Raw genomic sequence first — 16,160 nt, forward strand, 5'->3', positions numbered from 1 at the left:
TTTTTATTTACTCTTCATTTGTTAAATTCGGTTTATTGTATCCAGAGTATCTACGGGTATCCTATAATAGTACTTATCACTTCCTACCTAGTATTATAACTAAACTTCTCTGTGAATTTAGTTAGAATTAGATACCATTCTGATTAAGTTGATTCATTTTTATAGTTCCCCACAGTGTCTACAGCACAATGACTACCACATGCTAAGTGCTCAATAGGTATCTTTTGAGTGACTGAATTTTTTGTTCTTTATATCTCGAGGTTTTCAAAATTTTTATACAATATAAGCTTCTTTTTTTTTTTTTTTTTTTTTTTTTTTAAGATTTTATTTATTTATTTGACAGAGAGAGACATAGCGAGAGAGGGAACACAAGCAGGGGGAGTGGGAGAGGGAGAAGCAGGCTTCTCGCGGAGCAGGGAGCCCGACATGGGACTCGATCCCAGGACCCTGGGATCATGACCTGAGCCGAAGGCAGTCGCTTAACCAACTGAGCCACCCAGGCGCCCCAATATAAGCTTCTTAAGGACAGTTTAACATTTATTTCAACTCTGACTCTCCAATATTCTTAGACCAACAATGTTTACATGATACTTAATTTTTAATGACTTGAACTGGATTGACTTGATAAATAACCCCACCATCCAAAATGTGTTTATGTGAAAACCTGACCCGAATAGAGAAATACCGTACATTTAGAATGCTTTCCTTGAACAGAAATGAAGAAATCTTGGCTCCTGGTTTCCTGTAAAGGGATCCTTCCCTGCTCTGAAAACCTATATTATTAATTCACTAACCCATTCATTTAGCATGTGTTATCTTGCACTATTAGTAAAATTTATATACATACATACTATATGTAATGTATATATATATACACACATTATATATAAATTTATATATATAAATTGTATATTGTACATTTATATTATATATACAAATTCTAATACATATATACTTTTATATAAACTTTTAATTTTACATATATATTTTATATATATATATATATATACATACACACACAAACACATACGTATGTATATATAAACTCTTTCCTTGAGCATAATCTAAGTCCCAGAGCAGAGACTACAGTTATTACTTAAAGAAGCATGATGTGGTGAAACTGTATGAGTTTTGGTGTCTGACATAAACTGGTTCAAATCCTACTTTTGCCATTTATCAACTATAACCTTAAAGAGTATTCATTTCATCTCTGAACTTCAGTTTCATTGCCTATAAAACAGAGAAAATGTCTTTCTTGCAGGATTATTAAGGATTAGAAATAATATGCATCAACTGCTGGCACACAGTATACTCTCAATAAAGGGCTATTATAAATAACTTCTTTCACTCAGTAATTAACAAAGCCATAGATACTATGTACACAATAACACCTACTGCTAACAACATAATACATGTTTATTAGGCCTGCAGGTAAAATGATAAGACAAAAACATACCAGTTAGATAAGAGGTAAACTGCTTTGGACCACAGCGAACAGCATAACGTGTAGTCGTTCTCACAGCTTTTGGTTCAGTCTGCAATGTGTCCCTAGGACAAAATAGGGTTCCATCTGATGTTTCTCCCCACCATCTCACTCGGACAAGTACACAAGTGGGAGGCTTTGCAATCTTCCATATGACCTTATTGACAGTAAGTTTCAGAAAGCAGCGTAGCTGGCCTTCAACCAGTGGTGGTAGGCTTGTAGATGGAGAAATGTCACTCAAACCTGTGGAGGAATCCAAAAACACTAAGTTAAACTTTAGACTAAATATAGAAACATAACCTGCTTTTTGAATGAGAATGCACATTTTAGTCTCTACTAAAGAGAGAGAATGTTTATCCTATGTATTTTATTTTATTTTTAAAGATTTTATTTATTCATTTGACAGAGAGAGAGACAGAGAGAGAGGGAACACAAGCAGGGGGAGTGGGAGAGGGAGAAGCAGGCTTCTTGCTGAGCCGGGAGCCCGATGCGGGGCTCTATCCCAGGACCCTGGGATCATGACCTGAGTCGAAGGCAGACGCTTAACGACTGAGCCACCCAGCGCCCCTATCCTATGTATTTTAATACATGAGAAGTAAATGGCAAACCAGACCATAGAATAACCTACCTGGTCACTTAAGCCACCTTGATAACTAATTAGCATTCAGAGTCTGATTCAGGTTATTCTAAGTAAAGAACATAATACCAATTTAAGACATGCTAAAACAAACTCCTCTTTAATCAAAAGATACCATTTCATGCACATCAAAACCACAATGAGATATCACCTTACATCGTCAGAATGGTTAGAATCAAAAAGACAAGAAACTACAAGTGTTGGCAAGGATGTGGAGAAAAAAGAACCCTCATGCACCATTGGTAGGAATGTAAATTGGTGTAGCTACTGTGGAAAACAGTATGAATGTTCCTTTAAAAATTAAAAATAGAATTACCATATGATCCAGTAATTTTTTTTTTTCTTAAAGATTTTATTTATTTATTTGACAGAGAGATACAGCCAGAGAGGGAACACAAGCAGGGGGAGTGGGAGAGGGAGAAGCAGGCCTCCCGTGGAGCAGGAAGCCTGATGCGGGGCTCGATCCCAGGACCCTGGGATCACGACCTGCGCTGAAGGCAGACTCTTAATGACTGAGCCACCCAGGCGCCCCGATCCAGTAATTTCCACTACTGGGTATTTACCCAAAGAACAAAAAAAACACTAATTAGAAAAGATATATGCACCCCTATGTTTATTGCAGCATTATTTACAGTAGCCAAGATGTGGAAGTAACCTAAGTATCCATTGATAGATAAATGGATAAAGGAGATGTGGTGTATGTACACAATGGGATATTACTCAGCCATAAAAAAAGAATGACATCTTGCCTTTCAAACAACATGGATGGACCTAGAGGGTATTATGCTAAATGAAATAAGTCAGACTGGGAAAGACAAATACTATATGAGTTCACTTACATGTGGAACCTAAACGAATAAAAAGCAGAAACAGACCCATAAATACAAGGAAAAACTGGTTACCAGAGGGGAGAGGAGTGGGAGGATGGGCAAAATAGATGAAGGGGAATGGGAGATACAGGCTTCCAATTATGGAATGAATAAGTCATGGGGATAAAAGGTACAGCATAAGGAATATAGCCAATGGTATTGTAATAATGTTGTATGGGGATAGATGGTAGCTACACTTGTGGTGAGCATAGTATAACATATAGATTTGTGGAATCACTATGTTGTACACCTGAAACTAATGTAACATTGTACGTCAAGTATACTTCAATTAAAACAGATACCATTTCAAAAATAGGAGCATGATGATACAGTACACAGGTTTTTAAAAGCTCAAAAGTAGCTGAAATTTTTCTTCCAAGTAGTGTTGTTTTTTATTATTGCAATATCCAGGTTTTAAGATATGTTATCTTTACCTCTCTTACTTTAAAACCATCACTAAACATGAAACAGCAACGACTCCCTTCACTCAATGCTCAAAATATTAAGTCTATACCATACGACTTAGCATTTCAATAAAGACCACTTTAAACTGTGTAGTTTCCTTCCTGCCAACATCATTCAGTCAATGAAGACAGACACTATCATCTTCAGATTCTGCCACTATTTTTTAGTACAGTACTGGGCTCAGAATATTTACTGGCTTTTATAATATTTATTGGATTTCAGACAGATAATAAATGTAAACAAGGCATTTAATCATGACTTTATATAAAACTTTCCTTTAATGACCTTGACTGTCTTCCATTCATAGTTATCTCCTAATCATGACTTAGAGGAGATTTAAGAAACTACATATGAGGGACGCCTGGTTGGCTCAGTCGTTAAGCATCTCCCTTTGGCTCAGGTCATGATCCCAGGGCTCTGGGATCGAGCCCCGCATCGGGCTCCCTGCTCAGTGGGAGGCCTGCTTCTCCCTCTCCCACTCCCCCTGCTTGTGTTCCCTCTCTCGCTGTGTCTCTCCTGTCAAATAAATAAAATCTTTAAAAAAAAAAAAAAAGTGTCTGCCTTCAGCTCAAGTCATGATCGCAGGGTCCTGGGATCGAGCCCCACATCGGGCTCCCTGCTCCATGGGAAGCCTCCTTCTCCCTCTCCTCCTGCTTGTGTTCCCTCTCTTGCTGTGTCTCCGTCAAATAAATAAATAAAATCTTAAAAAAAAAAAATGAAAGAAACTATATATGAGAGATCTTGGGTGGCTCAGTCATTAAGCATCTGCCTTCAGTTTGCTCCCTGCTCCATGGGAAGCCTGCTTCTCCCTCTCCCACTCACCCTGCTTGTGTTCCCTCTCTTGTTGTATCTCTGTCAAATAAATAATAAAATCTTAAAAAAAAAAAGAAACTATAGGGGCGCCTGGGTGGCTCAGTCGTTAAGCGTCTGCCTTCGGCTCAGGTCATGATCCCAGGGTCCTGGGATCGAGCCCCGCATCGGGCTCCCTGCTCCGCGGGAAGCCTGCTTCTCCCTCTCCCACTCCCCCTGCTTGTGTTCCCTCTCTCGCTGTGTCTCTCTCTGTCAAATAAATAAATAAAATCTTTAAAAAAAAAAAAAAAAAATCTACAAAATTTAAAAAAAAAAACAAAAAAAAAAAAACTATATATGAATATGAATATTCACTCATAAAAAAGAATGAACTCTTGCCATGTGCAACAACATGGATAGAGCTAGACGTAAAATGCTAAGCAAAATAAATCAGAGAAAGACAAATACCATATGATTTCACTCATGTGGAATTTAAGAAACAAATGAACAAAGGAGGAAAAAAAGAGAGACAAACCAAGAAACTGACTCTTAACTATAGAAAACAAACTGATGGTTTCCAGAGGAGAGGTGGGGGGATGGGTGAAATAGGTGATGAGGATTAAAGAGTACACTTATGATGAGCACTGAGTAATGCATAGAATTGTTGAAACTAGACATATTGCACAACTGAAACTAATTTAACACTGTATGTTAGCTATACTGGAATTAAAAAAAAAAAAGAAACCCTTCCCATATTACACACACCTTTCTATTCCTCTTACTTTTCACTTGGAGAGTGGTCACGCCTAACAAGAAGAAAATATACTGGAGTATATCAGATCAGGAGGCCTACATAAGTCAGTCTTTGGATTTCTAAAGTGAACATCTTCTCTGCTCTCTATAGTTCAAGATGACAAACCGTAATCCTTCTGGATAACTAGTTTCAATATAAAAATAATACACAGGTGTGTATATGAGCATTATTGTATATATATACATGGTACAGCAAGAAGGACATTCTTAAGTTATTTTTATTTTTATTTTCCTCCTATCAACCAAATATGCTTGACTGGTTTGGCATAGGGAGCACCAGCATTGAATATACCCATGCTTCGGGGCGCCTGGGTGGCTCAGTTGGTTAAGTGACTGCCTTCGGCTCAGGTCATGATCCTGGAGTCCCTGGATCGAGTCCCGCATCGGGCTCCCTGCTCGGCAGGGAGCCTGCTTCTCCCTCTGACCCTCCCCCCTCTCATGTGCTCTCTCTCTCTCTCTCATTCTCTCTGTCTCAAATAAGTAAATAAAATCTTTAAAAAAAAAAATTAAAAAAATAAAAAAAAAAAAGAATATACCCATGCTTCTATTTCATATCCTCCCATCATTCCTGGCAGGAAAGGTACTGCCTCAGAACTGCCTTAGTTATCTTTAAACAGCTTGGATAAGATTCATTTCCAGACTGTAGATTCAGTCTCAATCCAATGGCCTAATGTACTATCACTCTTCCTAATACTACTTTACCTATAATGTAAAAAGGCAAAGTCACACACAGTTTGTTTGTTTTGGAGGCAGCCCTATAAAGATTCAATTTCCAGTTTCTTGATCTGTCCTGGGTTACTAGGGCGACTTCTCTCTGCAGCTAACATTTCCCTGCTCTTCTGGTGAGCATGTTTCTTCTTAAGCCTACTATCCTGATAAGGTCCTCTTGCTACACACTCTTTCATCCTCTCAAATCCTTCAGAGATTCTCATGCCTTCACCCCCACTCCAACACTACCACACCTTGTCACTCCCCACTCTTTCTTCCTCTCTCCTCCACAACTATCTTTCCCAACTCCTGCCTGTAGCCCTTCATGCTTCATGACTGTCTCAGGTTTGACTCATTCAGCCAACATCCACCAACTCCTGCTTTGTGCTTGTTCTTAGGGATTCAGTAACATATAATACATGATCCTTGCCTATTAGAATTATTGACATACCACCTCTCCAACTTATGTGTCTTCCAGTCCATGTGGAACTCCAAAGGTATACCTTCCCACACACAAACACACATTTAACTTTGTTATCAAAAGCACTCCTGGGATGCCTGGGTGGCTCATTCGGTTTAGCGTCTGCCTTTGGCTCCGGTGGTGATCCCAGAATCCTGGGATCGAGTCCCGCATCGGGCTCCTTGCTCAGCGGGGAGTCTGCTTCTCCCTCTGCCTGCCGCCCCCCTGCTTGTACTCTCGCTCTCTCTCCCTCTCTCTCTGGTAAATAAATAATCTTAAAAAAAATAACAAACTCCTAAGTCATGGTGATGTAACGTACATCACAGTGACTATAGTTAATAATGCACTTATTATATATTTGAAAGTTGCTAAAAGATCTTAAAAATTTTACATCTTAAAAATTTTCAAGACAGGGCACCTGGGTGGCTCAGTTGTTGGGCGTCTGCCATGGGCTCAGGATATGATCCCAGGGTCCTGGGATCGAGCCCCGTATCCGGCTCCCTGCTCTGTGGGAAGCCTGCTTCTCCCTCTCCCACTCTCCCTGCTTGTGTTCCCTCTCTCGCTCTGTCTCTCTTCATGACAAGAAAAAATATTTTTAGTAATTGTACGGTGATGGATGCTAACTAGACTTACTGTGGTGATCATTTCCCAATATATACAAATATCCAATCATGTTGTACAACCTAAAGCTAAGACAACGTTATATCTCACTTTAAAAAGTTAAAAAATTCCTAGTATTTTTTATTCCCTTTCTTTAGAAACGTTCTGCCTGTACATTTTAGTCCTCACTTCGCCTCATTTATTTGCCCGTTTTGTCCCCCCCACTTCAGCCCCTATTTCCTTTTCATTCGTTGGACGGCCAATTGCCTTCTCTTTTAACCTTTTGATTCCTTGGTTGTTTCCCCCTTTCCTCCCTTCTCCCCACTTTTTTACAGGCGCGTGTGGGAGTCTCCCTAGAATTCTTTACACCTTGCTCCCCTAACTCCGCCTTATTACTCTTTCCTCAATCTTTGGTCGCTCAGGTTACCTCTTTTCTTGCGGCCACGGACGCCTACAGGCCCCTGGCCTTTTCGTTGTTTCATGACGAGCCAGAGCTCTTCTTCACCAACTGAACTCCCGCTCCAGTACCTAAGCCGTAGCCTCCCGCCATCCTTTCCCAAGGCGCCTGCGTTCCCCGGCAACTGGAGCCGCCGGGCAGTCTGGGAAGCAGGAAGAAGCGGCTCTTCCTGTAACAGTCTGCGAGAAGCTGTGAGAAGGAAAGGCGCCAAGACTTCTTCCCGCAAATAGACTACAACACCCAGCATGCTCTGCTACACTACCTCTCCGAGGTTGGCCGCTGTCGCCTCCAGCAGCGCAAGCGCAAAGGGATACGCCCTTTGAGGACTTCATTGCCCAGGGTGCATTGCCTTTAGGAGGGCATGTCTTTCCGGCGAGGGTCAATGAGGTCTCCGCCGGGGGTCTGAGAGAACCGTAAACTCCGTTACCCAGCTTCCTTTGTGGAGGGCTGTTGCGCACTTCCGGTGGAAGCGCTGAGGAGAGGGGGTGGAGTTTACGGAGCCGGTGGGCGGTGGGCGGTGCTGCCGGTAGCTGGGTGCTGTCCAAAGGCACTGGGCGTCGCTAGGGGAGCGAGCTGTGACCGGTTGGGCCGCACTTGGCGTGGGACGAAGCTTAGGCTACTGTTTGTCTACGTGAGGCCTTCCCTTCATGTCGGCCCTCGAGAAGAGCATGCACCTCGGCCGCCTGCCCTCTCGCCCACCTCTCCCCGGCAGCGGGGGCAGTCAGAGCGGAGCCAAGATGCGAATGGGGTACGTGACCCATAGCCCTTTTCCCTAGAGGCTAGGCCCCGGCCATTGGAGAATGGTGTCTCTGGGCGTTTAGAGCGCCATGGCAAGGGAAGCTAAGGATGGGAGAGAATATTGGCGGCGGCCTGGAGACATTTAGATGGGGTTGAAGGCGAATTTGGGAACTAGGGGAGGCGCCAAGTCGATGGAAATTTGAGGACATAGTATTGAAGGAAGGAGGGAATGAGGCAGATTGAGGAAGCTGAGAGGATAATTTAAGAGATGTAGGAGGCACCTCCAGAAGAAGTGATGGAGGAGGGTTGAGGAAAGGTAGTAGAGGTGACAAAAGTCGGGGAATATCTGTCGGGGAGGGTTGAGGGAAATGGAGAATGACTGAGAGAAAAGTTGAGGGGAATTAGGGGAACAACTAGGGAAAGATTTGGGAGTAGTAAGAAGACTGAAAGAACTAGATATTAGAAAAGCTGAGGGAGGGGTGCCTGGGTGGCTCAGTCGGTTAAGCGCGGTCTGCCTTCGGCTCAGGTCATGATCCCAGAGTCCTGGGATCCAGCGAGCCCCACATGGGGCTCTCAGCTCAGCGGGAGCCTGCTTCTCCCTCTCCCTGCCATTCCCCCTGCTTGTACTCTCTGTCAAATAAATAAGATTTAAAAAAAAAAAAAAAAAGAAGAAAAGCTGAGGGAAACGAGAACACCTGAGGCAGGGTTGAAGGAAAGAAAACTAGGGAGCAGAAGGTTCTAGTGCCTCTTTTATTTTATTTTATTTTATTTTATTATGTTATGTTAATCACCATACATTACATCATTAGTTTTTGATGTAGTGTTCCATGATTCAGGGAGCAGAAGGTTCTAGAGAGAGTTCCTAGAGGTGTAAGAGGCAGATTCAGAGAGTGAGGGGATGATTAGGAGATTAGATCTCTTATGGGAGAACTGAGAAAGCTTGAAAACAGGGCTAAGAAAAGATGGAGAATATAGCCAAGTAGACTGTTAAAGGTAATAGGAATGTGCTGAGGAGGGGAGGAGGATGAGGTGCTTAGAGAGTGACCATGGACTCTAGAGATGGAGAAAAGACTGGGAACAGGGTTTAGTGAATGAAAGTGCTGCAGAGATAAGGTATGGGAAGCTTAAAGAGAATATTTGGGCAGTTGATTTTTGCCAGGCAAATAAGTCTGATGGAAGGTATATACTGGTTTGATAAGACTCAGAATTAATGAAGCATTCAGAGTAGCCAGTTAAAATGTTTTGGGGAAAACCATTTACTGGGAAAGGAGGAGCTTTGTTGAAGAGATAGGTTTGGGGAATTTTAGGTTGTTGAATGGCTTGTGCCAGATTAGGGGGTACTCAGGTGTAGGAGAGACGGGTATGAGTTGAACATGGGAGAGGTAATTACTAGAAAGCAGAGGGAATTGAATAGGCAGGTTTTTTTGAGGGGTATTTGTAGTATCAAATAGTATTCTGGAGACTAGTGACTGTAAAGAGAAAAGGGGTAGAAAGAATAGGTATGAGGTAGTCAAAAAGGTGTATTTGGGATTTTAGAGATGGGTTGATAGATAGACTTGGAGTAAAGACTAGAGAGGAGAAACCTTAGTTTCTAAAGAAGTAATACGTACAAAAACTGATCAAAAAGGAGATGAGGATAAGAGATGCAGTACTGTGAAAGAAGGTACTTGGAATAAAGAGAAAGAAGAATCCCATAAATTAAAACAGTAGGGTAGAGAGGTGGTGAGAATTGGGGGGGGGGGGGAAAAAACCAGGGGGGGGAGGAAATTAAGAATTGGAGACCTGACTATGATACACAGTAGAAATGTGAGAAAACCTTAACAGAAGATAGATGTTGGATGCACAATGGAAAGAGGTAGTAGAAGGCCTCATATAAGGTAAAATGGAGATTGTTTTGGCTTTAGAAGACAGAAAGGTAAGACTGTAACATGAATAAGGAGGATCTGGGAACTGATCCATGATAGATTATTTGGGAAAATTAACCTGGAGTATAAAAATAAATGTAACATTTATTGTTGGTATGTGTCTTAATTGCTGCCTTTCTTAAACTAAAATTTTGTCCTTTAGTATACCAGCACTCTTCTGTAAAAATATATAAAAATATTAGCTTTTTAATAACTATACATGCTACAGCTAGGTTTAGAGCTCAGCTTCTCACTTTGTTGAAATAAGTTCTCTGAAGATGAGAACTGAAAAGAAAAACACTAAGAGAAAATAAAGGGAAAATCTGCTGATTAGAAGATTGTATAATTTTTGGTAACTTACCCTCCTTAAATAGATGTTTTGGTCTGCTTTGTTAACTGCTTATCCTAGAAAATAAAGTTCTTTAGAAAAATCCTTCTTTATAATATTGTGAAGAGAAGAGCTATGTGGGTGAATTTTATGTGCTCCTCAAGTGGCTTGTTTTCCTATGTTTTTCTTTTCTATTTCCTTACTAGAACATAGGCAGGCCTCAGCTGAGTCTAAAGTTAGTGGTAACATACACTCTCTCCCTGCCCTAGAAAAAGAGCTTTCATTTGAATATTTTTTGTTAATAAATAAGAAAACAAACTCAGGGTGCCTGGGTAGCACAGTTGGTTAAGCACCCAACTCTTGGTTTCAGCTCAGGTTATGGTTTCAGGGTCATGAGATGGAGCCCCAAGTTGGGCTCCATGCTCAGTGTGGAGTCTACTTGAGATTCTCTCCCTCTACCTCTCCCGCTTGTGCTCTCTCTCTCTCTCAAATAAATAATTAAATCTTTAAGAAAAAAAAAAGAGAAAACTCAAATCTTCATACTAAGGCAGTAGAAGCTTAGTGGTAGGGCCATTAAAGACTAAGACTTGAGTCTCTGAGACCCATTATGTTTTTTGGATTCATAGTTGTTATCCTGGCAATACTTAATTTGAGTTGTGCGTCTTATTTCTTTGCAAATACTCTAGCATTCAGCCTTTTCCTCAGTCTTGATTTATGAAGTCTCACTTCAACCAATTTTAAAGCATCGTTCTTTATTTCTCCTTTTATTCATTTATTTGCATTTTTCTTATCTACCCATCTTTTTCCATTTCCCCATCTCTTACTCTCAAGTTGGACCTGTTCCTTTGACAGTCTTTTATATGACTTACTCTTTCAACTCTTTCAATTCATAATCTCTCGCCTTTAATTTCACTAAACCTTATTTAGATGTGTTTGCATATTCAAACTGGTTTTGAGTTTATGATTTTCCTTGAGTTTCCATAATTTAGTTTTTCAAATTAACTTAGTAACTCCAGAATATTGCTAGATATGTAATAATATCTATTATTATTGTATTGTAATGTAATAATAACAGTCACTTTCTTTTCCCAAGTAGGTACTTTGTGCCAGTCATTGTAGTAATAGCTTTATGTATGTTTATTTAATCTGATCACAACCTTGCAGGGTAGATATTTCTCTGCATTTATAAGGAAATTCAGACTGAGATTAAAGGTCACCCAACTAGTATGTGGCAGAACCAGGATTCAATTGCTGTTTAGTCTCAAAACACCACACTTTTTCTTGGGTTAAGGCCTGAAATCCTGGTTTCACTGTTCCTTGATAGAAGCCAGTAGATGATGCCAAAAACAGTGGTTTTGAACTTTTTTATTAAAGATTTTGGAGCTGCTTTGGTTTGTGATCCCTACTTGCAACTGGTATCTTAGTGTGTTAGAGTTGCCATAACAAAAATACCATACATTGGTTGGCTTATAAACAATAGGAATGCATTTCTCACATTTCTGGAGGCTTGGAAGTCCAAGATCAAGCTGCCGACAGATTCTGTGTCCAGTGGGGACCACATGCTGGTTCATTGATGGCAGTCTTCTTGCTGTGTCGTCACATGGCAGAAGGAGGAAGGAAGCTCTGTGGCATGTTTTCTAAGGGCACTAATCCCATTCATGAAGGCTATACTCTCATGACCTCATCACCTCCCAAGGCCCACTTCCAAATACCATCACATTGAACGTTAGGATTTAACATGAATTTGGGGCTGGACACAAACATTCAGTCTATAGTACCTGGGTGTGCTTGAGAGGAGTATGTATTAAAAATCACTGCTTTAGTACATGTTACCGTTAGAGAGACTATATAGATTATTAAAACCATTCGTTTTTCAACATGTTTTTGGTTTATCAATAGTACTACATTTCTGTAGTTACCCCTTAACATTTCTACAGAACTTTAACTGAAAGATATATTAGTGCCTTTTTGTATTATTTTATGAGGTACATTAGGGCAGGGTTTAATATTTTCTCTTAATGAGAAAACTAAAATGTTCTTTGACTTGCCTAAAAGCACAGAATCATCAAATGGCAGAAACAGGATTCAAACCCAGACTTCAGATTTTTAGTCCATTGTTGCTCTTGTTATACCTGGTATAGAAATTGTTGTTTAAAGTGCTATAGATCTTTAAAAAAAAAAAAAAAGTGATAAAAGATTTGAGTTTTTAAGCCCAGCTTGTGTATTTACTTTGGTCAAGTCATTTAACCTCTCATAGTCTTTTTTTCTTTTAATTTCTGCTTACTTTAGAGTTCTGTGAGAATGAGGTAATACGTGCAAAGCACTTATGCTTCCTGACACACAAGCACTTAAGGAATGACTAGTAAATTATTTTATATTGAGAACTGTGAGAAAGGCTTATTCTTTATGAAGTAGAAGCTCGCCTTTCAATTTTTTATGATGTCAGCTTTTTCCCTGTAAGCTTTATATTACTCACATCTGATTAGATAGTCCTTTGTTCAACTTCTTAAATTTATAATGATATAAGGCCTCTTAGGAAGGCTTTAAGGAGCTATTCACACTAATGGAAAAATAAAGGACAAAGTGAAGTGACTTGCTCAAGCTCACATATTGAGTTACAAATCCTAGGATCTCTGTTTTTGTTACTTATTAGGTTTTTAAAAATTAAAATTCAGGGGCGCCTGGGTGGCTCAGTCGGTTAAGCGTCTGCCTTTGGCTCAGGTCATGATCCCAGGGTCCTGGGATCGAGCCCTGCATCTGGCTCCCTGCCAGCTGGGAGCTTGCTTGTCTGTCTGCCTGCCACTCCCCTGCTTGCGATCTCTCTCTCTCTCTCTCTCTCTCTCTTTGTGTCAAATAAATAAAATCTTTTTCAAAAAAAATTTAAATTCACATAGCATAGAATTTACCCTTTAAGAGTATATAGTTCAGTGGTTTTTAGTAAATTCATGGTTGTACAGTCATTTTCACTAATTTTAGACATTTTCATTATTGCATGAACTACTTACCTGCTAGCAGTTACCCCTACCCCATTCCCTGGGAACCACTAATCTATTTTCAGTCTTTAAGGATTTGCCTATTCTGGAGATTTCATATAAATGAAATCATGCACTAAGTGGCCTTTTGTGATTGGCTTCTTTCACTTAGTATGTTTTCAAGATTCATCCATGTTGTAGCATGTTATCAGTACATCACACCTTTTTATTGCTGACTGATACTCCATTGTATAGATATCCCAAATTTTACTTATCAGTTGCTGAACACTTGGGTCATTTCCATTTTTTTGCTTTTATGAATAATGCTGCTATGAACGTTCACATACAAATCTTTCTGTGGAAATATGTTTGGATTTCCCTTGGGTAAAATCTAAGAATGGAATTGCAGGGTCATATGGTAAATTGTGTTTAACTTTTTAAGAAACTGCCAAACTGGGGCGCCTGGGTGGCTCAGACAGTTAAGTGTCTGCCTTCGGCTCAGGTCATGATCTCAGGGTCCTGGGATCGAGCCCTGAGTCAGGCTCCCTGCTTAGCGGGGCGTCGGCTTCTCCCTCTCTGTCCGCCCCTCCCCCCTCTCTCAAATAAATAAATAAAAATCGTTAAAAAAATGATGCCTTGGGGCACCTGAGTGGCTCAGTTAGTTAAGCGTCTGCCTTTAGCTCAGGTCATGATCCCATGGTACTGGGATTGAGCCCTGCATCGGGTTCCCTGCTCAGCGGGGAGTCTGCTTCTCCCTCTGCCCCCCCAACTTGTGCTTGCTTTCTCTCTCTTGCTCGCTCGCTCTCTCTCGCTCTATCTCAAATAAATAAAATCTTTAAAAAAATGATGCCTTTACCATGTACCAAATTTTCACATAGATTTGGATCTGTTACGTTTCTTTTTTTTCCTATTGGCCTGCCTATTTATTTATGTGCCATTACTACACCTTAATTACAGAGGCATTTTTTGATATGTTTTAGGAGATGGTAGAGGTAGCTTACCCCTCATTCTCTTTTAAGATAAACTTTTTTTTTTTTTTAGTTTGGTTGACACACAAGGTTATGTTAGTTTCAGGTGTACAACATAGTGATTCCACAAGTCTGTACTTTATCCTATGCTAAACACAAGTGCAGCTACCATCCATCACCATACAATGCTATAGTACCATTGACTATATTCCCTATGCTGTTCCTCTTATTCCCCGTGACATATTCATTCCATAACTGGAAGCCTGTATCTCCCATTCCCCACACCCATTTTGCCCATCTCCCCATTCCCCTCCCTTCTGGCAACCATCAGTTTGTTCTCTGTATTTATGGGTCTTTTTCTGCTTCTTGTTTGTTTATTCATTTGTTTTGTTTTTTAGAGTCCATATATAAGTGAAATCATGTGGTATTTGTCTCTCGGTCTTATTTATTTCACTTAGCATAATACTCTTTAAAGAGGTCCACCCATGTTGTTGGCAGATGGCGAGATCTCATTCTTTTTTATGGCTGAGTAATACACAAATAAAGTTTCTAATCAAACTAGTACCAGAAAAAAAAAAGTCCTCACAGTATTTTTATTGGGATTATGTTAAATATGTAAATTAACTTAGAATAAACATTTTTATGATGTTGAGTCTTTTCTGAGGAAATATGATGTCTTTCAATGTGTATGAATCCCTTTTGAAGGAAAAATATTTCAGATGCCAAGTATTGGCCTAAGTTATATCTAATGTAATGTCAATTATTACAAAATAAAACTAGGGATAAATTCTTTATGTATAAGTAAATACCATATTACTCTTATATAATTAAAAAAATCAGTAGATATACTATTTAAATACAGTTGGACTTACAAAACTCCCCAAATTCAAATTAGCAGTATTACATTAATGTGAAATAATCGTATTTGCTGTTAACAATTTACTGTGCTCTAAGCCAAAAGGATATTTATTATTAATAGGAAATTCCAGAGTTGATTTAGTCATGCAACTATATCATTAAGGACCCCGTGCATCCTTAATTTTGCCATCCTTAGAAATGTTGGATTTTCCTTTTCTTGCTTGTCATCTTTTGGTTGTAAGATGGCTGCTGCAACTCTACTTTCATCTTATCTTTATTCCATTTTTCCACATAACAAAGGAAGGAACAGAAGCAAAGGCCTCTTCCTAGCTAAGCTTGTCTTTTTTTTACTTTCGTTTCTGGAAAGGGAAATTCCCCAGCCAATTTTTCCCTTAAGTTTCATTGTCCAGAACTGGTTTACATTTGCATCCTAAGACCAATCACTGGCAGTAGGGAGTGGAATTACTATGACTGGTTTAGACCAATTCTCATTCATTCCCTTGGGCTGGAGGAAGGATAACAAGGTATCTCCACTAGCTACTAAAACAATCTGAAATTCTGCTAAGAAATAGAGAGTGGTGAGAAGTGGAGAGGAATGTCTAGAGTAGACAGTAAAGGGCATGTAATCCAAGGCCTGATGTTAGCAAGTGGGGGGAGACTGATCTTTTGACTGCACATTCTCTACTGTTTTCACTGCAGCACAGGTATAGAAGTAATCAATCTCTTTCTCTCCCCCTTTTCTCCCTTTCCACCCTGTGCCAGGTTTGAGCCCCTTGACCTGATCACTTCTGAGTAAATGTCCCTTTTTCCATTGTTGCTAGGCTTATTACTAGCAAATCTATTTCTTCTTAGTGTCTGCAAAATTGGATAATTGGATTTTGTTTTTAAACGTAATGAGCCCTCGTTACGTTACTTGATGTCAGATTGGAGAAAACACTTCTGGTTGGTTAGGGAAAACTTATTCCTTCATGTCATAAATTAGTTGGTTTTTTTTTTTTTTTCAGAGAAGAAAGTTTTAATTAATAGTGCTGTTTAAAAACTGTATGCCACACTTAAATGTTCTTCAAAATATAGTTTTGACAACCAGTTCCAAGCACATACTACCAATAAA

The 16,160-nt window shown here is 39.8% G+C and overlaps 2 protein-coding genes across 4 annotated transcripts in view; one reads left to right on the forward strand and one right to left on the reverse strand.

Moving 5' to 3' along the window:
* Positions 1-7,495, reverse strand: part of C2CD3 (C2 domain containing 3 centriole elongation regulator) — a 146,907-nt gene extending 139,412 nt beyond the window's left edge. For all 3 annotated transcript variants that reach the window (XM_032426881.1, XM_032426883.1, XM_032426884.1), the window contains exons 1-2: positions 7,252-7,495; positions 1,457-1,726 (exon numbers count right to left, since the gene is read on the reverse strand). In XM_032426881.1, the coding sequence (XP_032282772.1) occupies positions 1,457-1,726; positions 7,252-7,306 (325 nt within the window). In that variant the 5' untranslated portion in view covers positions 7,307-7,495. The remainder of the gene's footprint in view (positions 1-1,456; positions 1,727-7,251) is intronic.
* A 238-nt stretch (positions 7,496-7,733) lies between these two features.
* PPME1 (protein phosphatase methylesterase 1) overlaps positions 7,734-16,160 on the forward strand; it is a 78,400-nt gene continuing 69,973 nt past the window's right edge. Inside the window, exon 1 of the mRNA XM_032426920.1 lies at positions 7,734-8,029. Within this exon, the coding sequence (XP_032282811.1) occupies positions 7,929-8,029 (101 nt within the window). The 5' untranslated portion in view covers positions 7,734-7,928. The remainder of the gene's footprint in view (positions 8,030-16,160) is intronic.

This window comes from Phoca vitulina, unplaced genomic scaffold (genome assembly GCF_004348235.1).
Source record: "Phoca vitulina isolate PV1807 unplaced genomic scaffold, GSC_HSeal_1.0 scaffold36, whole genome shotgun sequence".
NCBI classification, from domain to species: Eukaryota; Metazoa; Chordata; class Mammalia; order Carnivora; family Phocidae; genus Phoca; species Phoca vitulina.